This window comes from Lemur catta, chromosome 20 (genome assembly GCF_020740605.2).
Source record: "Lemur catta isolate mLemCat1 chromosome 20, mLemCat1.pri, whole genome shotgun sequence".
Classification (NCBI taxonomy): domain Eukaryota; kingdom Metazoa; phylum Chordata; class Mammalia; order Primates; family Lemuridae; genus Lemur; species Lemur catta.
Window position 1 is genome coordinate 17,849,446 of NC_059147.1, and position 22,330 is coordinate 17,871,775.

General features: G+C 43.5%; 1 protein-coding gene across 2 annotated transcripts; it reads left to right on the plus strand.

The window, feature by feature from the left end:
• The first annotated feature begins 3,589 nt into the window (after nt 1-3,589).
• On the plus strand, nt 3,590-20,434 carry LOC123625423 (transmembrane protein 231). Of its 2 annotated transcripts, none has more exons than XM_045533917.1 (7): nt 3,590-3,822; nt 3,921-4,090; nt 13,691-13,819; nt 14,143-14,286; nt 16,232-16,313; nt 17,755-17,860; nt 18,689-20,434. In XM_045533917.1, exons 1-7 carry the CDS (start codon nt 3,684-3,686, stop codon nt 18,867-18,869), a joined length of 951 nt encoding a protein of 316 aa, XP_045389873.1. In that variant the 5' UTR covers nt 3,590-3,683; the 3' UTR covers nt 18,870-20,434. The 2 variants fall into 2 exon arrangements, with proteins under 2 accessions (XP_045389873.1, XP_045389874.1); XM_045533918.1 differs by having other exon boundaries at nt 3,604-3,822; nt 14,167-14,286.
• Nucleotides 20,435-22,330: the final 1,896 nt, after the last annotated feature.

The window sequence follows — 22,330 nt, forward strand, 5'->3', positions numbered from 1 at the left end:
TGTTTTTGATAAAGTGAACAATTCTTTGAATTTCATGCTTAGAAATTAGTGTTGTTACATACAAAGGCACCGTTCCAGGCGCTGGGGAAAAACAATAAACAAGACAGATAACACCCCTGATCTTAGGGTGTTTGCATTCACTGGGACAAGACAAAAAATAAATATTTCAGGTAATAATAGGTGCTGTGTAGAAAAATAAGACAGGATAGGTGACTAGAGAGTGATTGTGGGATGAAATGCTAATTAGAGTGGTTGGCATATTTTAGGAACAGGAAGAAATTCCCTGTTTTGGGAGCTGAATGAACAAGGGCGGAGTGTGTTAGAAGTTCAAAGAGATCTAGAACAAAAACAATGTTGAGCCTTGCATTCCATGTGTAGAACTTTGGATTTTATTTGGAATGAGATGAGAAGTCAGTCTGGGTGTACTACAATCTGACTTCATTTTTAAATGATCATGCTAGCTTAATAGACTATAGGGTGACGGCAGAAGCCAAGAAATGGTTAAGAGGCTATTGTGATACTCCCGGAGAAAGATGATGTTGGCTTAGGCCAAGACAGTATCTGTGGAGGTGGTGGGAAGCAGTTGTATTCTGAATACACTTTGAAGGTAGAGTTGGTAAAAATCACTGATAGATCGGATGTGATATGTGAGAGACAGGTCAAAGTCAAGGTTTTTGTAAGGATGAAATTGCCGTTTACTGAAATAGGGCGCGGTGCCATCATCAAGAGTTTGGTCTTAAAATATTAAGTCTGAGATGCCCAAGAGACACATCTAAATGAAGATGTAGACCAGGTGAATGAGTCTCAAAGTCAGAGAAGTCTTTAAAGCTATTGCACTGGATGAGATTAGCTAGACAGTGAGTGAAATTATGAAAATATCTGTTTCACAAATAGAATTAAACTTCAAAGAATGAAGATTGCTCTCCATCTCATATCAGTGAATCCAAACAGAGTCATCAAGGCAGTCTGGTCTGAGTCATCTCTGTTTCTGAGCTGGTGAACATGTAACAGGAATATATGCACTTAATTGGGCACACAAACCCTGTTATGTGCTTGTGAATCTGACGAAGGAAGTTGCAAATTGGACTTGAATCCCATGCTTCCCTTTACAGAGCTGGTCATTGTGTCCTAGTCCAAGGTCATGTATATCACATTGCATGTGGAAGAGTTCAGCACACTTGTCAGGGGAAAGATCCACTGCTCACCCCGCACATCTCCTGATGGTCTCAGGGATGTGCACTGTCTTTCTGTCTTCTGTCCTTCCCTACTTTATCAGTGTCTTTTTCCAGTTCACCATTCTGATTGGCTTATCTCATCTGCACTGATCATACACATCACCTTTACCTATGGGGTCATTGTCTGTAGCTATTGAATGTTCTAAGAACACCGGATGCCTTCCTTGAGGGGGAAGTTAGTTGAAGAGGTGAGTCAGAAGGAGAAATGGGATAATGAATATATGCAATTAAACATTAACAGATCTATAAAGCACAGAGAATGAGTTCCCAACTTTGGAGAGCTGTGTGAACATGGATACTGAAGGACCAGCACGAAGCCAAGTGAGAATTAACAAGAAAGAATTCACAGAGAATGTGAATCTTCTGATGCAGAGAGAAGAGTACATTTTTCAAAGTGTAAACTTTCCTTTCCAGATAAAAACGAAGGCTGGGGTTGGAAGAGGGAATTGAGAAGTAATATAGTTAAGTGCCAAGGTAAAAGACATGTTGGAAAGCCTTGAAGACATTCAGGAGTTCTAAGCTGATTCAAGAGACCTTAAACAGGAGCTCTTCTAAAGGAGAGGGACACAATTAAGATACATACTTTTTAAGAAAATGACTCTTTTCATCCTTGGAGGTAAATTGTATTATATGAAATACAAGAACATTATGGAAATGGAAACTGAGAAGTCAGTACTCAGTCATGAATGTATGAAAATAACATGATATACATAGTACCATGGCATTTTTTAAAAAGTAAATGTTCTCTCAAAAATTGAAATAAAACCACAAAAACTAGCTTCTACAAATCAAGGGAGTGAAGAGTAAATATTATTATCCATTATTACTAAATACTTTTGCTCATGGCATCTCACAGAAGTCTGAAGCACTTCATACACCTAAATTCTTATCAGTCACCATGTTTCAGCAGCAACTTAGCTACAGTATCTGTTTGCTTCTGTTGAAAGAAGGAGCTTGGGAGGAAAACACCCCCTTCCTTAAGAGACATTAACCCACAGGAGTCAACACTAGATTCATCTATTCTTGAATGCCCTTATTTTATTTAAATAAATGAAAGTCATCCACTTAAAGTATAGACACAATATAGTGTCAGAATCATACCATAGGTTTAAGCCAAACAATTGCTGTATTTAAGAGCTATGTTGCCATCCCAGAAAAGTTTTAAAGCAAGAATGTCTAGTACTGGACCCAATGATATGTCAAAAGCATTTTATGGCTAATGACATTAATTGTTGTCTTGGGAGAACCATGGGATAGTTTCCTCACATGAGCAGGTCTTGACCTTTCTCTCTGTCTGTGTTGTGTTGTCTGTGTTGTTAGGATCTCAGCTGTTCTCTTCATCTAATAGCCCTACTAACGTTGCCTCTAAAGTAGGGGCATCAATGACCGGACTCCACTTTGAGCATAAACCTCACACTCTAACACCGCGCTGTCATCATTCAGAACATTTTGATGCAGAACATTGCTACAGAACACAGTTTTTAAAAAGAAAATCCTCTGCCATATTGATCTAGGGGGAAGAAAAGGCCTTCACTTTTTTTTTTTTTTTTTTGGACGGGGTGTGGCTCTGTTGTTGCCTGGACTTGAGTGCAGTGGCGACATCATAGCTCACTGCAACCTAAAACTCCTAGGCTCAAGCTGCTCAAGCTAGTCTCCTAGCTCCTAGCCTCAGCCTCCGGAGTATCTGGGTCTACAGGCACGTGTCCCCACACTCGGCTAATTTCTTTTTTCTTTTATAGAGATAAGGTCTCACTGTGTCCCAGGCTGGTCTCCAACTCTTGGGCTCAAGCGATTATCCCGCCTCGGCCAAAGCCTTCAATTAAGTGATAAGCCAATGTTATCTTTGGGGACGACCATAGCTTCCCCTAAAACCCGTAGCCTAGCTTGTACCCAATACAGTGTAACAAGAGACGTCCGAGAGCGCTATGTGGTGATTCACCTCTATCCCTCCGAGAGCCTGGGGATTCGTGTTCTTCCGTTCCCGCGGCCGTCCTGCCGTGGAGCATCGTGGAAGCAACAGAAAACATGGAGGCAAAGGAACCTGGCTGTGGTCTTAGCCCAGGGCCATGGGACTCGCATGGACCAAATTGGGGGCTAACAGGTGACACAGAAGCAGGTATTTACTTACAAGTCAACTTCTATGAAATCTTATTTTACACAAATGTTAACACAGACGATGGCTACGACTCAGGTCCACGGAAACATCCTATTACATGACCACTCAGCCTTCAAGGAGACGCGCGCATCAAGCGAGGGCCTCGGTCCACTGGCGCGCGCCGCCGCCTTAGCCCCGCCCCGCCAAAGCTCCCGTCCTTGCGATTGGTCCCTTTGCCTGCGCCGCCGGTTGCCGTGGAGACCACGGCGATGGCAACCAACCGAAGCCAAAGTTGCCCGTACGTCTCGAGTCGCTGAGGGGCCCGGCGGGCGGGCTGGCTGCGCGCGGCGCTCATGGCGCTCCACGAGCTCTTCTCCCACCCGGTCGAGCGCGGCTACCGCGCGGGGCTCTGCTCCAAAGCCGCGCTCTTCCTGCTGCTGGCCGCCGCGCTCACCTACATCCCGCCGCTGCTGGTGGCCTTCCGGAGCCACGGTGAGCCCGCCGCGGCCGGCGCGCCCCACAGCTCCCCGCGGCCCGCTCGGCCCGGGCCGGCCGTCCTGACCGCGTCCCCACCGCCCTCCTTGACTCAGGCTTTTGGCTGAAGCGGAGCAGCTACGAGGAGCAGCCGACCGTGCGCTTCCAGCACCAGGCGCTGCTCGTGGCCCTGCTGGGACCCGAGCGCGGCGGGGTCCTCGCCTGGAGCACGTTTCCCGCCTTCAACCGGCTGCAGGGGGATCGCCTGCGCGTCCCGCTCGTGTCGGTGCGTGGTTCCCGCCCGGGGCGGAGCGGGGGCGGGGGGTGGTGGAGCGCGGCGAGCGGCCCGGCCGGGGAGCGCGGACCCTGAGGCCTCCGGCCCCGCGGAGGCTGTGGACACGGGCTCTCTGGCCTGCGCATGCGCTTAATGTCCCGGGAGTAGACGTGTTGTTTTAGTCCCCTTCGCCCAGGCGTTCACACCCCGGGAAAGTTAGCCTTGCTGTCCGCGTGTGTGTCCCGACAGAGTCCGGGAGTCTGGGGACGGCCTGCCCCTGCCCCGCCTCGCGTCCGTGGTTCTGGCCTCACGGAAGGGGGTTACGAGAAGTCCCTTGAGGAGCCTTGGAGGCCGAGCGCTGTCCAAGTCGACACCCCCGACCGTGTCGCTGCGTTTCTACATCCCGACCCTGGAGAACAGGAAAGGGCGGACATTTTCGTGCAGAGTTGACCCCTGGAACCGAGGCGCTGCCGGGTTAAGCGACCTCCAGGGTGTGCTCTGGCCGAGGCGCGCCTCCCTGGGCTGCTCTCATTAGATGCTGGGCCACCCTGCGGCTGCCCGGGATGAAAGTGAGGCATTTCGCCGTCTGAAATTTAGTATTCGGTTCAGGATAAGCGAGTGCTTCCTTTATGGTCAGTCACCCCTCTGCACTCATTTTCTGAAAACATTTATTTCAGAAGTTCTGATTTTCCGTTTTCCAGAATTGAATCTCTTCAGACATCGCTGAGATGATTGGCCTACATGACAAACTTGTGTAGCTGGGAAAAAAAAATCAGACTTTTCCCAACAAAAACTAAATACAATACAATATTTAAAAATCTGACTGATCATATGAATAACTACGAGCAGAATATAATTCAGATTATTTTTGTCTCAGTACTTTTTAAATTTTCCTTTATTCTGATTACAAAAGTACATGCACATTATAAGATATTAGAGGTTTAGGTATATATAATGACAGAAAAGTAAAGTCTCAGTTTGGTACATGTATCAATACTTGTTGACCAACCTTATTCTTTTTGAGGTTTGCAAAGTGTTTCATGATATAGGACAACTGTAATGTATTTAATCAATTCCCTGTTGGTGGATATTTGATTTGCTTTTTTACTAGTAGGGATAATATTTCAATAAACAAGATTTTAACTAAATTTTATACATTTAAATATCAAATTGTAAGGAACTAGAATAGAAATTGTTTGTTGAAATTGTATAAGTACATAGAAAACTGAGGAAGCAAATAAAATAATTATGAGCCACCAGGAAACAAAAAGTAAGTAAAAGTGAGAAAGAAAAAGTAATCAGAGTTGTGAATAGGATTTATATGGTTTTAATTATGTGAACATGGAATATCGACTGACCAAAACAGAGTTTAACTCTATTTGGGGGATGAAAAAGGTGTGCATGGGTGTGACGGGGCTGGAGGTGGAAGAAAATGCTAAGTCAGCATCTTGTGGGAAGTGAGTAGAGAATGCCTAAAAGTGAGAAACTGAAAAGTAGCAATGGAAATAGTGTTTAAAGACCTTGAGATACATTTCAAAATTATCAAGTAAATGAGATAAAAATATGTGCCATGGAAGCTGGATATTTTCTGTAGCATCATTGAATTCTTTGATTCTTTAAATCTGCTGTCCCCAGCCCCCCTGCCAAGGCCTGGTACTGGTCCATGGCCTGTTAGGATCCAGGCCACACTGCAGGAGGTGTGTGGGAGGCCAGCAATAGAAGCTTCATCTTTATTTACAGCTGCTCCCTATGGCTGGCATCACCACATAACCTCCTCCTCCTGTCAGATCAGCAGCGTCATTAGATTCTCACAGGAGCATAGAATCCTACTGTAAACTGTGCACTCAAAGGATTTAGGTTGCACGCTCCTTATGAGAATCTAATGCCTGATGATCTGAGGTGGAGCTGAGGCAGTGAGGCTAGTGCTGGGGAGCAGCTGCAAATACAGATTATCATTGCCAGAGAGGTTTGACTGCACAATAAATGTAATATGCTTGAATCATCCCAAAACCATCCCCACCCCGACCCACCCCTCATCACCCCCTTGGTGGAAAAATTGTTCCATGACACTGGTCCCTGGTGCCATAAAAGATTGGGGACCACTGCTTTAAATGATCTGGTCTTTTAAATTGATTTTAGAAATAGAACCAGAATAGAATACACATGTCTTTCAATTGTTCCTCACTAATCATTACACATTGCCTGTTTTTATTCTTATTTGAGAATATAATGCCTCTGGAGAAGAGTGGATGAGAGGCTACCGTCAAGATTGATTTAACTTTACACTGAATACCCACTGCGCTTCTTGAGTTCCATGTTCGCATATTTCCTTTCCAAAGTGAAAACAAAGGTTTTTTTCATTCTAATCACAAAAAATTAACTTGTAAGTTTTACTTTAGCATTCTGTGTTGTGATTTTTTGTTAGAAAAATCTTTGTATTTATATATTCCTTTCTGGCATATGCTTCTGGTTATTTGAGTCTAAGAAATAATAATGAAAACAAGGATATAACATTATGTTTCATTCATTCATTCCTTTTACTTGTTCATTCACCTTAAGTGGGGGACTCCCCAGTTGGACTGGTGGTTAGCCTCTTGTCTCTATAACCAGAAACCACTCTCTCCAGAGCACTGCACTCGCCTCTCCCTGCTTCTTGTGTGTGGGTTCCCAGCAAAGACTACCCTGTGCTTTTATGGTGCCAAGACCATTAATTCTTTTTAATACTGGATAAGTTTAAACTATTCCATAAAACACAAAACACAAGCTCCTTTTACTTAGTCTTTTCCCTGCCCTTCATTCTAGACCAATGGCTCCAAGTAATTTATGACCTTATCATCTTCAGTCTTCCTCAGTAAATGATTTGCTTCCTTCCTGGCTGAACTCTTGGCTTGGGAATTGTTTAAAATCATGAGATACCAAAACATGAATTGGAATACACAAAGGAAGAAAAGACCCCAACTGCAATCCAAAAGACATTTGGCTTCATATTTATCAAAAGTACAAATCCATGTGCCTGCTGCTGCTGCTTCTAGTAAGGTTTATACACACCTGTGAAATGGCACATGTAAAACTTTACTCCTTGCAGCATTGTAACAGCAAATATTGCAAACAACCTACAAATCAATAGGAGACTCAGAGAAATTGTGAGATATCTGCCCAGTGGAATGTTACATAGCTATTCTTTTGTAATGAGGTGTATCTGCAGATACTGATGTGGAACCATCTTAAAGAGAAATACATGTAAAAAAAAGTTATGTGTAATATGCTTCCATTTCTATGAAAATAATAGAAAATAATAACAAAACGATTGTGTGTATACACACACACATATATATGTTTGTCCCCTTTGGATGTCTCTGGGAGGCTACAGAAGAAACTGACAACATCAGTTGCTCCTGAGGAAGGACATAATTGGCTGAGATTTGGGTAGGAGAGAAATTTTTTTACTGTATACCCTTTTGTAACTTTTAAATTTTGTGCTATTAATTAACATAATACAAGATTTTTAAATGGTAATGACAACTATTTTGAAAAGGCCCTAATTTAGGAAGGGCCTATCTAAAAAAAAAATCAATAGAAATTTTAAAGAAATTAAGTATATAAAATGGTGCAGCCACTTTGGAAAACCATTTGGCAGTTCATTAAAAAGTTAAACATAGAGTTACCCATGACCCAGCATTTCCACTCCTAGGTGTATACCCAAGAGAATTGAAGACATATATCTGCACAAAAACTTGTGCACAAATGTTCATTGCAGCATTATTCATAATACCAAAAATATGGAAATAACCCAAATATCCATCTACAGATGAATGGATAAACAAAGTGTTATATATCCACACGGTAGAATATTATTCAGCCTTAAAAAATGGAGTCAAGATATATGCTACAATACGAATGAACGGTGAAAACATTTTGTTAGCTGAAAGAATCCAGTCACAAATCAGCGCATGTTCTATGTTTCCATTTATGTGAAAATTCCAAAATAGACAAATCTATTGAGACAGAAAGGAGATAAGGGGTTGCCCGGGCTTGAGGAAGAACATGGGGGAGATATAAGGGGAATGACCACTAATGGATGTGGGGTTTCTTTTGGGGATCTTACAAATGTTCTGAATTGGCATTAAATAGTGGTGAGTATTAGTGTGCAACTTTGTATGTGTTAAAATCTACTGAATTACATTTTTTAAAAGCTGGATTTTATGGTATGTGCATCCTGTGTCAGTATGCAGAAATGCATGTAGGAGACAGCTACACAAGCCATAATAGGCATATGATAAACATGTTATCATTATACTTTTAAATGTCCTTTACATAGTACTTGGCCTGTAATAATCATTTGGGAAGTGTTAGCTATTGAGTTTTTAAAACTACATTATCTGCTTAATCCCTGTGGCAACCCTGTGAGGTGGAGGTCATACCCCCCTTTTAAAGATGAAGAAACAGACTCAGAGAAATGGTATAATTTGCCTTAGCTTTCAACTGAACAGAGTCTGGATTGGAACTCAGTGCTTCCTATGCCAGAGCTTAAAATCTTAACCCTTATTGTAACAAAATACTTTTATTTTCTAATTCTGAACATAAAGCCAAAGTAGCGTCAACCTGTCCAGGAAATCGTCCTTGAAGCAAAGGAAGCAGTGGTTTGGGATCAAGTTTTAAACAAACGCTGGGAGGTGGCTACGCTGTTGCTAATTTGGAGAAATACTGCAGAAGTCACAAATGGCCTGCTTCTGCTTTGGTCGGCTCACCTTTGACAGTGTCTCTGAAGTTCCTGTGTTTTTAATGCTTTAAAAGTCTGTTTTGTTGTTTTTCACAAGGGAAGAAGAAAACAGAGTGACCTTTTCCCTCAGTGAGCCTGATGTGGCTCTTTAAGGCATGTGTGGACCCAGAGAATATGGGAGCTGACGGCTATAGAAGGATACCAGAGCACGAGTGGAGAGTACCTTGTGTCTGATTTCATCTCTGAAATCAGAGCGCATTGCCTTGCGTTAGCTATGGGCCAGGAGGCAGGCTTGCCGTCATTGTCACTGTCTACCCACGTGCAGACAAAAGTGCCACCATCAAAACTTGCAGAAGGGGCATCAGCAACTTGAAACAAAACCCCGGAAACAGTAATAAAACATCTTTTTAAAAATATTTTAAACTTTTATTTTTTTTAACAGACAGGGTCTCACATGTTGCTCAGGTTGGACTCGAACTGCTGGGCTCAGTTGATCCTCCTGCCCTGGACTATAGGCATGTGCCACCCTGCCTGGCAATAAAACATTGTTATAGCCTCTGAGAATCAAATAGAGAGCCTGTCAGGGGAAGTTCAAGTGGCATTTACAAATAAGAAAGCTCTACATAATTTAAAAGCTTGCTTTTAACACCAATGGGTGTTAATTTCTTATATAGATTGTTCTTTTAAATGCTATATCACCAACATGCCTGATGGTACAAAGGACAAAATTGCATGGAAAAGTGTGGACATCGTTGACTAAGTTAAGGTGTTATTCAAAAGAATGAGGTTGTAAAGAAGTTTTAAGAATCGTAGAACAATTTATTTTGCTCATATTATTCTAAGTAAACTAGCATGATATCTGGCATAGATATGTTTAAATCTAAAACCTCTTTCAATAAGTATAAAATAAATAAGTGGTTAGAAAACATCATGTCATAGTTTAATTGGGAGTATTTTTGCATTCTTACTGGTATATGAAATAACGGTTGATTTTATATTCAATGGTGTCTTAGATAATTAAAACAGGTAGCAAGGATTTGATAAGTCTAGGCACCATGAAGTGGCAGTCCCTACTTCGATGGACATCCAAAGACTGATGCCAAAGTGTATTTTCAACATAAAGAGAAAAAATGGAGCACCCAGTGATGACAAACAAGTATATGGCGAAGTGGACACTGGTATAACCCAGGAAATTAACTTTTAATATAAGAGTCTGACTCGAAAGAATAAAAGGTATGAAAACAAAACAGGAACCAAACAAAATTCAAACAAACCATCAGATACTGTGGAATTCCAAATGGGAAAAATATTGTAAGTCAGGAGACTGGAAACAATGGCACACCTTAAATTCACAACAGCTGGGACAGTCAGGTGTGCTGGTTATGACGTGTTGTGCCAACTACCAACCTTCCCCCCTGTGCTCCGCTTCCTGATGCTGGTGCTGATGCTGGAAACCACCTGCTCCTCTGCCTGCTGGCTCCTTATTAGGTTCCGCCAGCAGGAGGCATGATGAGCCTTGTTCTAGGAGTGGGCAGAAACTGCAGCCAGTTGCCAGAGTGAAGAACCACAAGCAAGGTGACACAAACAGGGACAAGAAGCAAAGAGGGAGTAAGACCCTCTCTCTTTCCTCCAGCCCTACAGGTTCCCCTCCTCCCAGCTCTGGAGGTCCTGGCACCAGCTGGGCAGTGCTCCTTCTTGAGGTCCGAGTCCCAGCTCCTTGGGGCTTCTGTCTCCTTCAAGCCTCTAGGTTCTAACAATCCCAACCCCTTCCCTCTCTCCTCTAGGGCTGGGTGTGGGAGCTGCTCCCTGCAGTTACTCGCTCTGTGTTCTGCAGCATTCCCTTTGTGCCTCGTCAGTCCTCTGATACCACTGGGACTGATTACTCCCTGTATTAAATTCTCCCTGTTAAAATAACTATTTTCATTTCTCTTTTTGTGACCGGACCTTGATTGATACAGGTGGACTGCAGTGCACTTTTCTATCTACTTCATTAGTGGTGATTTCCTGTATACCTGTAAAGGGTTATCCTACTTTAACCATCAGAAATGTTTGAAATTAGGGTTCTTATGAGCTATTATGGAAGGAGCTCTGAGTCAACAGTCAGCAAACCTGGGTTCTACTCCCAATTCTGTCTTTGGGTTCTTTATGCTCTTTCAGCCTCAATTTATCTATCTCTATACAGGGCATGCTAGTACCTGCCTCTCTCCTGGGATATGCAGAGGGATCAGATGGGACATTCAATGGATATAAAAATTGTTCCAAATCATACATATACCTCATAGAAATAAGGAGGTGGTGTGATTCGTGAATTCTCTAAGTTGGATTTTTAGATATTGACCTAGAATTTGTGTTAAAGAAGTGGTAGCTCTTTGAATTCCTGCCTTTATAGCTGTTGTACATGTGTTAAGCTTATTTTGAACTAAATGGAATTAAATACTTGATTTCATCAATGTTCAAAGTGCTAACATGTAGCCAACCTTTGACAGCCCTGTGGGGTGGGAGTCTAGCTTGGTCACAGGTGGTATGTGACAGACACACCGTTTGCGTCATCGATTCTCCCAGAGGCTCTGTCGGCCCTGTTGTCCTTCTCACCCCTCTGCCCAGCACACTGGCCCCGCAGTCACCCAAGGCATGTGCACGTGGTTGGCCTGGCTCACTCTTCCCCGACACTCCGCGCCTCATCACCTCGCTTCATCTGGTCTCCAACAAGTCAGGTCATCCTGAATAGTTTCTGTAAAAAATTCTTTTAAATTCTACCCTCATCATTCTCTAATTTTAGCCTGTTTCATTTCTCTTTATGGCACTTACTCCTATTTCATGTTGTTACTTGTTTATTTGTTGATTTATTTTCTACTTTGTCAGCTGGGAATGTGAGCTGCGTTAGGGTGGGGACTTTTCCTAATTTGTTTGGCATTATAGTCCCATTACTTGAAATAGTGCCTGGCACAGTAGCGCCTCAAAAAGTACTTGACAGATGAATGAGTCAATTTACCAAGTAGACACTCTAGCTGGTGCTGTGCCAGATCTCTGTCCTCTCCGTGCTTGGAATAAAGCGTGCACACAAGCAACTGTACAGACTTAACACGCTGCCTTTTTGCAAGAAGATTTCTTCTACCCAACATCTTCTCTTTGCATTGTTTTTTAAGTCTGGACATTTTAGTCCCAGAGAGAGGACCAGATTTGAAGTCAAAGACATGATTTCAAATCCTGTCTTCACCACCACCAGCTGTACCTCTGATAAATGCACTAACCTCCCTGCACCTTGATTTTCTCATCTGTACCATGGGGATAGTACCTGTTCTGCCTACTCAGGCTTTACATTTATTGTAAACATGAAGGGAAATGAGATTGTCTTTTTCTAACACTGTGTCAGACTCTAGATTCTTCTGGAAATTCTCTCCTGGTCAATATGCTCTTACAAGAGGATAGTTGAGAAATTGATCTTTGCTTCCTGTATAATCCTAAAGATCCAGAAGGCACGGTGCGTTACAGAGAGTTAACTAAACATTGTGTTCCAAGTGTTCCCATATACCAGCTGAAGAAAATTCACAGGAAGAGAAGGCCGCCTCTCGTATATCCTAGTCATAATTCCTAGCACATAATTACTTCCAAAACTTAATCATCAGTCCCGGTAGCAAATATCCTTCCCCAGCACCTGGGAAGCTGATGGAACAGGACAGAGGGAATGGAGTCCAACAGAAGGAGGAGGGTAGGTTTCTCTAAAGCAAGGCCCAGGGTAAGGATGTTACTGCCTAAACAGAAAAAAATGATTGAAAGGTTCTGAAAACTGAGATTTCTCCATCTCCAACAACCTTATTAGCCTGAAATAGGATAAAAAGTCTCTTCCTCATGTAATGGCAATGGTGGAAAGCAAAATGAACTCGTGGATGGGGGATTCAGGTGGGAAAGCTGCTATACCGTAGTAGAGTCCTATGGGAACCTACGGTGAAAAAGGATCAGTTGTAGAACAAGATCCAGAGTTATGTGGAAGAATCTTGTCAGCAGTGATCACATTTCAGTAACCGTCCTTTCCTGCTAGTCATTTCGTATGCCTACGTATGCTGTCGCCGTACGCTCCCTAAGCTGCAATTTGTCTTTTTACATCCTCAGATCTCTGCCTGGTTTCCTGACTTTCTTCTGCATAATTTATCAAATATCTGATTTGTTGCTTTGCTGATTTTACTTAGCTTCCTTTTTCATTTTATTGATTGGTACTAAAAGATGCACGAGGCTTTAAAGTCCTGACATGAATGATGGATGAGGTCCAACATCAAGAATCTGCGGCAAAGACACTTGTGGTTTAAGAATGTATAAATAGAGCTTGGTGATTTTCTGTTGAGTTTGTTTGGAGAATGCATGTTGATTGGTATTATGTTTTTTTCTATTTTAAAAGGTTACCTTGTAAAGAAGTAGAAGATGATATTGATACGCTATTTAAATTTTCTGTACAAATCCAAGCATGTTTATAACAAAGCAAAAGAGAAAACACCAGTACAAACAAACCAGAGCAAACGAGACAACTGAAAGAGACAAATGTTATCCAGGTGTTTTCTCTCATTGTTGCCACTTTAAGTTCCCCTTATTTCAACCAGTGCTCATTTCAGACATACAGCTGTGGAGTTCAGGGGCCATGCACACTGTCTTTTTCCCTAATATTGATGCACTTACACCTGCTTATTTTTCTCTCTCCTTTGGTGAGGGAGGTAATGCCTGTGTGAGGCGGGGCAGTGGGTCATCGTGTATATAGAGACGAGGATGTACAATGTGAGGGTGCTTCTTGTTTTCCAGCTCCTTCGTTGCTATATGTTACTGTTGACCAACTTCAGAAGTGAGGTGGATTCTTCCCAGACCTATTAAGGACCAGGACCACTGGCCCTCTTTGTGTTCCCTAGACGAGAGAAGAAGACAGGAACCAGGATGGGAAAATGGACAGGCTGCACTTTAAACTGGAGCTTCCCCTGCAGTCTACGGAGCATGTTCTTGGTGTGCAGCTCATCCTGACGTTCTCCTACCAACTGCACGTGAGTCAGGCCCTTAGGGAGGCCGTCCTCTCCCTTTGTCTTTTAACAGAATAGAGCCCTCCTTCTGATTGCTAGGAAGACCCACACTGTCGCAGACTCTCCTGGGGTGTAGTGTGGGATGTCACTTAGCCCAGTCGAATGTTTTCCACTGGGGTCATATTAATTTACATGGGCTATCAACAGCTCAGAGGGTTCTGGGCAGAGGCTTCCTGCATGGCTACACCAGGGCCTGTCGGGCTTCAGCCAAGACTGGTGGCTCCTAGAGCCCAGAGACCTTCATGTCTGTCGGCAGTTGGTATTGTCTCCCCTTGTGCCGATTTCAGAGGATGTCGACATTTGTGATGCAGAGCATGGCGTTTCTCCAGTCCTCCTTTGCCGTTCCCGGGTCCCAGTTACACGTGAATGGAGACCTGAGGCTGCAGCAGAGGCAGCCGCTAAGCTATGGTGGCCTAGATGTGCGATACAACGTAAGGATGCTTCTTGTTGTCCAGCTTCTTTGTTTCGTTATGTCACCATTTATCAAGTTCTTTGAAGAGGGGAATGAAAGGCAGAAACAGCATTTCTCTGTAAGTGGCTCGGAAGAGGGCTTCCGAGGAATTCTTCCCATGAATTCTTTCAAAATATGAAGACAGTACACCTGTATTTACTCCTAGAAAGAAAGAGAAAATAATCTATTTTAGTCACAGAACTAAATTGTTTTCTGCTTTTAGGGAAACAACACACACACACTGTCTTCCATACGCACATGATTATTCCAAGTGATCGTGTAAAATGATGATGTAAAAGATTTCACAAATAATACCAGTTAGCCTGAGCAACGTAGGAAGACCTGTCTTTACAAAAAATAAAAAAATTATCCAGGCATGGTGACATACCCCTGTAGTCCTAGCCACTCAGGAGGCTGAGGCAAGAGGATCCCATTAACCCAGGAATTTGAGGTTGCAGTGAGCTATGACTGTGCCACTGTACTCTAGCCTGGGCAACAGAGTGAAACCCTGATCAAAATAATCCTAATAATAACGATACTTTATTGAATAGGTAATACACCAGCCCTGAATGAAGTGGTTTACATGTATCATCTCATTTCATCATCAGAGCAATCTCTGATTTGCCTACACTTGTCATTTCCCCGCTCTCCAACCACTATCCTATCACTGTCCCCCTGGCTCCATTCCAGCCACCCTGGCCTTTTGCTCTCTCTCCAACCCAGGGAGCACCTCCCACCTCAGTGCTTTTGTGCTTGCTGTTCCCTCTGCCAGGGATCCACGTTGCTTATTGGACCCTTCCATTCATGTCCCTGTTGCAGTGTCCCTGAGCACAGTCCTTCCGTGACCCTTCTTTCTAAAACGCGCTCCCCTCCCTCCATTTTCCCTCACCCAGACTGACTTTTCCTACCACTGCCTGACATACTAAAGGTATGTTTTTGGTTTATTTGTTGTCTCCCTCAGCACTAACAGCGCTGCCATCTTGTATACCATCACGCCAGTGCCTAAAACAGTGCCTGGCTCTTGATAAGCTCTTAGAGAGATTTTTTGAAAGAATGAACTCTCCTGTTGCAGAGGAGGAAACTGGGATTGATTAATTTTCCCAAAGGCACAAAGCTTGAAAGTAACACAGCCAGGAACTGTCTCTGTGGATCCAGAATTCAGGCACCTAATGACTCATTCCTAAACTTTATTTTATCACAAAGGAGACCATGTAAGTTGGGCTGAGATACCTTTAAAGTCAAAGAAAGATTATCAGTTATTACAGCCATAAACCAGGACTGTTACGTATAAACTGAGCTCTAGGGTCACTCTAGCTATAATAAATATCTGTTATAAAGTGAGGCAGTCATAAAAATTTAATATGGCACTTTTTATAGATACACCTAATGTATAACCTTATCACTGGATCTTTTTACTTGAACATTTATATATCAGATTAATTTAACAGGAATATGAAATTATAGGGCAAGAAACTATTTCCTTCTTTAAGGGATTATATGCTTACTATATGCATTTTATCTATTTCCATTTCTAATTTTAAGAGATAAAGACATTAGACAGCATCAGAGAAGAGCAAGAAAAAGACAAAGGAGTTGGAAATATGGTCTGTTAAAAAAAATTAAAGGAACTATTTCTCCCATTGGAGCAGAGAGGGGTATTTTATAAATAGTATTAAAACCTGTGAGAGGTGGATATTGACCCTTCTTTCCATACCCACAGAAGGAAAGACTGACAGTAAAGGGACTTAAATTGTCACAGGAGAGTTTATTTGTCCTTGAAGAAAAGTTCACTGCTCATGGAACAGGCCACCAAGATGAAGAGGGTGGTCTGTGGCCGCAGCCTGGGTGGGCAGGAGGGTAGACAGAGGAGAGAAGGGAGGAGAAGCCTCTTCGGTGCTCACACCACATCCGCCTGCCGTGTCCAGGTGTCTGTGATCAACGGGACCAGCCCTTTTGCCCGTGACTATGACCTCACTCACATTGTTGCTGCCTACCAGGAAAGGAATGGTGAGTCGGGAGTTGGGGACTTTCAGCTACGGCCCAAGGACTTTCCAGGTTTGTGGGGGCAACGGAGACAAAAAGAACTGGAACCCTTGTCATGATCAAAGTGTCAGAACCAGCGAATGCTCGGTGGTGGGAGCAGACAGACTACCTAGGATCTGTCCCTTCTGTCCTGATCTCTAGACCGGCCACAGCCCTCCCCCACCCCTCCTGTGGGCCAGCAGGTTAGTGATGATTAATTGCCATATTTATCCCACCCCTGGCTTGATGAGTTTCCTTTTGTAAAAATACAAGCCTACTTGAGTTTTCTGCCAGAGAGAAATGGAGAATGTGAGTGACTGAGCCACATCGGCAGTCTAGCAGGAGGACGGAAGTGCCCAAGCTTCCTACTGGAAGGCAGAGCAGAGCGTGTTCATTCCTTACAGCACGAGGCTCTTGGGCCATCATTGCGTGTGCTTGACTCAACATGTTTGCCTGGTCGATGGTCAGAAGTTTTCTCTAAAGACATCTAGGGTGTTACTTGGTAACCAGACCTCATGGATAGTACTCACAGACATTTCGGGAGGGGGAGGACTGCAATTCCAGTATTGCTTACTGATTTTGTGTAATATACTACCAGCATTATTGCAATAATAGAGGAAATTTTAAAACAAAACTAAAAAACATTGACCTACAAATCCATTTTTTTTGTTGTTATTCCTTTCACTCTTTATCCATATGTACTACTTTTTATATAGCTATTGTAGTATGGAAACACTTTTGGATTCAAATTATTTTTATTTATTTAACTGTGTAACATACACATTTCCTCACACAGCTACAAAGTTCTGATTTTTTTTTTTTTTTGAGACAGAGTCTCACTCTGTTGCCCGGGCTAGAGTGCCGTGGCGTCAGCCTAGCTCACAGCAACCTCAAACTCCTGAGCTCAAGCAATCCTCCTGCCTCAGCCTCCTGAGTAGCTGGGACAACAGGCATGCACCACCATGGCCGGCTAATTTTTCCTATATATTTTTAGTGGTCCAGATAATTTCTTTCTATTTTTTAGTAGAGACGGGGGTCTCGCTCTTGCTCAGGCTGGTCTCGAACTCCTGACCTCCCGCCTCCGCCTCCCAGAATGCTAGGATTATAGGCATGAGCCACCGCACCCAACCTGATATTATTTTTAGTGGCAGCATAGTATTCTTTCAGTACATGTAGAAGAAACTGTTTCTAACTTTTTGACAATCATTAATGTAAGTACTCTGACAAAGGTTTTAACATAAGTATTTCTGGAAGTATTTTAACAAATAATGTGTGGTCAGCTTTGCACAAGTAATTTCTCTTTCCTTCTGAATGATTTCTTTCAGTTCACAAGCTCAGGCTTCCCACAGGAATTAAAGCATCTTTATAGCCCTCCCCTGGCAGGGTAAAGGACCGTCCCAATTAATGGTTAATGATTGTGTTGCAGTCACCACCGTCCTGGATGACCCCAACCCCATCTGGCTGGTGGGCAGGGCCGCTGAAGCCCCCTTTGTGATTAATGCTGTCATCCGATACCCTGTGGAAGTCATTTCATATCCTTTACATGAAAGAGTTAATGGTAGCTTGGTTTCCAAAAAGTGATTATTCCTCAGTTGTCCCATGTAGGAACAGATATGGGAAGCCTTAGATTGGAGATCACTATGGTGTTGTAACTCCACACAAATGACTGTGTCTGTCTGTTGTTCCTAAAGGAAAGAAAATTCGTTTCTTGTTCGTATTTCTTTCTGAACAGTTGTTCTAGCTCAGAAACCTTTGTATTTATGTCTTAATGATATATTATCCCTTTTATCTCAAGAGTGTTTGAAACTTTCTTGCCATTTCCTGTGTGACCTAAATCTTGGTTTAACTTTGTCTATGTCAAGCAGTAAGAAATAAAATCAACATTGCAGAGAAGCAAACGAAAGAGAAGATGTTTCAGTAGGGGTCACAGAAATTGTAATTCAGGAGACACGAATCTAGCAAGCGGCTAACTTGTGCGCCATCCGGGTGAGGATAGGCAGGGGTTTATGAGGGCTGCTGTGAGTTGACACCTGTGGAAGGTTTCAGCACAGTACATGATTGATGAGAGCTGGTTGCCAGCGTAGGATGCCTCTAGTTGATGATGAATATAGTTCATCGTAGCTGTCTCTCCAGGAGGCTGGTGCTCAGGTCCAGTATATACAGTCCTAATCACATACAACTGGTTTTACAATTTGGCCAAGGTCAACAGGTCACATTGCACCTAGGTATGTATGTGACCGAGGTCCAACTCCTCATGCCCTCCTCGCTTCTTTTCAGGTAATTCAGACATGACTATCTCCATCTTGGATTTTCTTTTCACGCTTACAACATGTGGTGTGTGACTCCTTAACTGTCTGTACTTATCAACCAGGATTCTGGGAGATGATCAAGTTCGCCTGGGTCCAGTATGTCAGTATCCTGCTCATCTTCCTCTGGGTGTTTGAAAGAATCAAGATATTCGTGTTTCAGAATCAGGTGGTGACCACAATCCCTGCAAACGCAATGCCCCGTGGAGAAGTGTATAAGGAGCACTTATCCTAAGAAGACCATTTCTGAAGACTCAGCAGGAACAAGGCTACCTCACTGTTGTCTTCTGAGAACTGCCACCATACGACATTTCTGCAGGAGCCCAGCGGACACCTGTGGGCTTAAGTGTTTTTCCCCTCAGACACAAAAACAATTATTTCCAATTTTGCTCTACAAAACTTCCATGTGTTCTAAGCACCTACAAAGCCATCAGGGAGTAATTTATAGAAAGGCCTGAGGGGTCCTCAGAGCCATAATTTGCCTTTGGGTTTTGTTTTTTTTTGTTTTCCTGCCTTGGCCTTGAATTTCAGGAGAAAATTATGGTTAGTTCAGACATGTTGGAAAGAGTCCCATCTCTGATCAAGCAAAGACTTTTCCTCTCTTGAATGGAGAAACACACGGTATGTTTCTTCACCCTGTTGTGAACCACTTTTTACTCTTTTCAGGGCTCTTGTGACAAATATGTAAATCACTAGCGCTTTCCACTCCTGGGATTCTCTGTTTCCCACTCAGAGCTTTGCTTTCCACAACTGAGGTCTTTAACTGGAGCTGTGGAGGGACTGGGCACAAGTATTAGGGCCACTCAAGCTTGCTTATGCGGGTGAGTGACTGAAGGGCCCTGGGACCATCCACCTGCCCTCGCTCTAACAGTCATCTGTCATCAGCTGGGCTGAACAGCCCTCTATCCCTGCCCTACTGTGGCTGTCGTTGCCCTGCCTTTTGCCCTGTGTCTGTGCCCCTGGAATGGCAGGCTGAAGTCGCAAGTGCTGTTTCACTAGGAACCCCCTTCAGCAGCGATGGGGGAAGTAGGACTGTAACAACAGGTTCTCTCTGGCCCTCACCCAGCAGCCTGGACACTTGCCACTGCTCCTCCTTGACCGCCTCCCCCTAACTGAAAAGGACAGGGTGACAGAGGAGTTGTTGGTATTGGCTCCCACTGCCTGACAACCACAAGTTTATCTGCAGGGCTAGTGGGAAGCCCAGAGACTTGCATTTCCCTTGTCTAAGGATCAGGTTGCCCATCAGAGTGGACAGCTTTGGGAGAGAGACAAGAAGCAGTGAGGGAGTAAAGAGGATGCTACCCTGGGCAGTCCCGTCCAGCCCAGCCGTTAGGAGAATGACAAGCAGTCCAGCCAGATTACCCTCGTGGCCACGCAAGTGTCTGCAGGAGCTGGCACTCAGAGACGGAGTGTTCAGCCCCATTCACAAACACATCCCTTAGTGTGTGCCTCAGTTTACCTGGCAGATCAATTGTTATTTCTAAAGCATCTTTCTTTCAGGCTGACCAAAATAAAAGTTTTGGAAACAAAGCTATTTTAAAGTATTGAAACAGAAAAATTCCCTGATACCACATGCACACGCCTTTCTCCTAGTCTGTTTATATGCTTACAGTTTTTTCTTGTTGTTTAAATGAAAAATGATTTATGGTTTAAATCCCCAAAAGGTAATGAGATAAAGGAAAGATGGCTAAGGATATGAATAAACATAACTTTGCATTTTATTAAATTATTCTAATTCAAAAGGTGTATAAAGAGCCCATGATGTTTTGTAAACTTCTAATTAAAAGGTTCAAAATGGAAGGTTGCATATTGCTTTTTAAAGGGGAAGGATTTGGAGGGGGGAAGAATGGGGAGGACAGAGGCTACGCACACTTCTCCCAGTTACTCACCAGCAGCCTTGCTTTGCCAAGGCTCTGCCCAGAGACCTTGGAGCTTTTATTAGCTCTTTGGGGAAAGTCCCCTGGCCCAACCCAATGTGAATGAGTTTTCTGTGGAATCCACATGCCATGTGGAAAACGGGGGCTGGGCAATTACCTGTGTCTGGTAAATACCAAGTTATTTACAAACCAAATGTTGGTAGCTTCTGAAATGAAGCAAACTGCGTAGTTACAACATGAAAAATGGCAAGAAATATACAGAATTTTTATCAACTGAACTAACCAGAGTTTGAAATAATTACTGTGGGAGAGGAGGTCCCTAATTTTGCCAATGATTATTCCAGTTTGTGCTTAAATAAGGTGAGACTCCCTAATGTCCCACTTAGGCCCCACCATGTAAGCTCCATAAAATAATTGTTTTTTGTTATATAGAGATGGAGGTCTCACTGTATCACCCATTGGAGTGCAGTGGAGAGGTTATAGCTCACTGCAGCCTCAGACTCCTGGGCTCAAGCCATCCTCTTGCCTCAGCCTCCCGAGAAGCTGGGACTACAGGCTGGAGCAACCATGCCCTGCTAATTTTTTTTCTTATTAGTTTTTTTGTTTTTATTTTAAGACAGGATCTCTCTCAGTTCCCTGAGCGCAACTGAATGCAGTAGCATCATCATAACTCACTGCAACCTCAAACTTCTAGGCTCAGTTGATCCTCCTGAGTAGCTGGGACTACAGGCATGCCACCACCCCCAGCTAATTTTTCTATTTTTTTTAGAGACAGGTCTTGCTCAGGCTGGACTCACAATCCTGGCCTCAAGCAATCTTCCCACTTCTGCCTCCCAAAGTGCTAGGATTGCAGGTGTGAGCCACCATACCTGGCCTCTTATGTTTTCTAGAGACAAGTTCTCCCTATATTGCACAGGTTGGTCTCCTAGACTCAAGGGAACCTCCCACTCAGCGTCCCCAGTAGCCTGGGTTACAGGCATCAAGCATGGACTTTTTTATTTACTTTTACCTCTCTCTCCTTCTTCCCTACCCACCCCATCCCCACATCTCCTTGTCTTCATGCATGTGCTTTATAAAAGAGGTTTTGATCTTTCTGACCAGGTAAGTTGTAATTGTCTATTGAGATAAATGTGTAAATTACATAAAAACCTAAAGAAAATAATAATTGTCTGCAAATCCACTACCCAGAAGTTATTATGGTTGCCCTTCTGGTACACATCTTTCTAATCTTTTTAGTATCATGAACAACACTTCTATGACCCTTGTGTGTAAATCCTTGTTGCTGGTTTATTTCCTTAAAATAGATCCTAGAAAGGAATTACTGATTCAAAAACCTATGACCATGGCTGAAGATCTTAACTCATCTTGGCAAACCACATCCAGGAAAGACCCCTAATCTCCACACCGGCTGCAGGGACTTCTTGTTTGAGATCCCCACGGATTACAAGAGGTCAGAATGCTCTATCCTTTTCAGATGTCTGGGCTCTGCCCTGTTAAATGTAAGGGAAAAAAAACTGTTTTCTTTGTTGAAATGTATCCTGTATTTACCCTGACCTGCAACAAGCCTGTGTCTCCTCTGGGTTTGGGCTAGGGCAGGGAGGGGACAGCTGCAGGTCCAGCTCCTCAGGGCCACCTGATCTCTCAGCCCCTCCCAGCTGGGCCACTGCACGGGAAGGCAGCCGCCTGTCCGGGGGGCATCAAGGTGCCTGGGTTTGGTTAGGGCTGAGGCTTGGGACCAGGTGTGGATTACAAATCACTTCACTGCAAGGATGCCCCCCCGATAGAACAGGGGCAAGATTGAGATTCGATTTCCTTTACA

Bases quoted from the DNA above. Each gene is read 5' to 3' on its own strand.
- LOC123625423 (XM_045533917.1), top strand. From the start codon at position 3,684: ATGGCGCTCCACGAGCTCTTCTCCCACCCGGTCGAGCGCGGCTACCGC. The intron at 13,820-14,142 runs GTGAGTCAGGCC...TGCCGATTTCAG, and splicing joins CGTTCTCCTACCAACTGCAC to AGGATGTCGACATTTGTGAT. The intron at 17,861-18,688 runs ATATCCTTTACA...AACTGTCTGTAC, and splicing joins TACCCTGTGGAAGTCATTTC to TTATCAACCAGGATTCTGGG.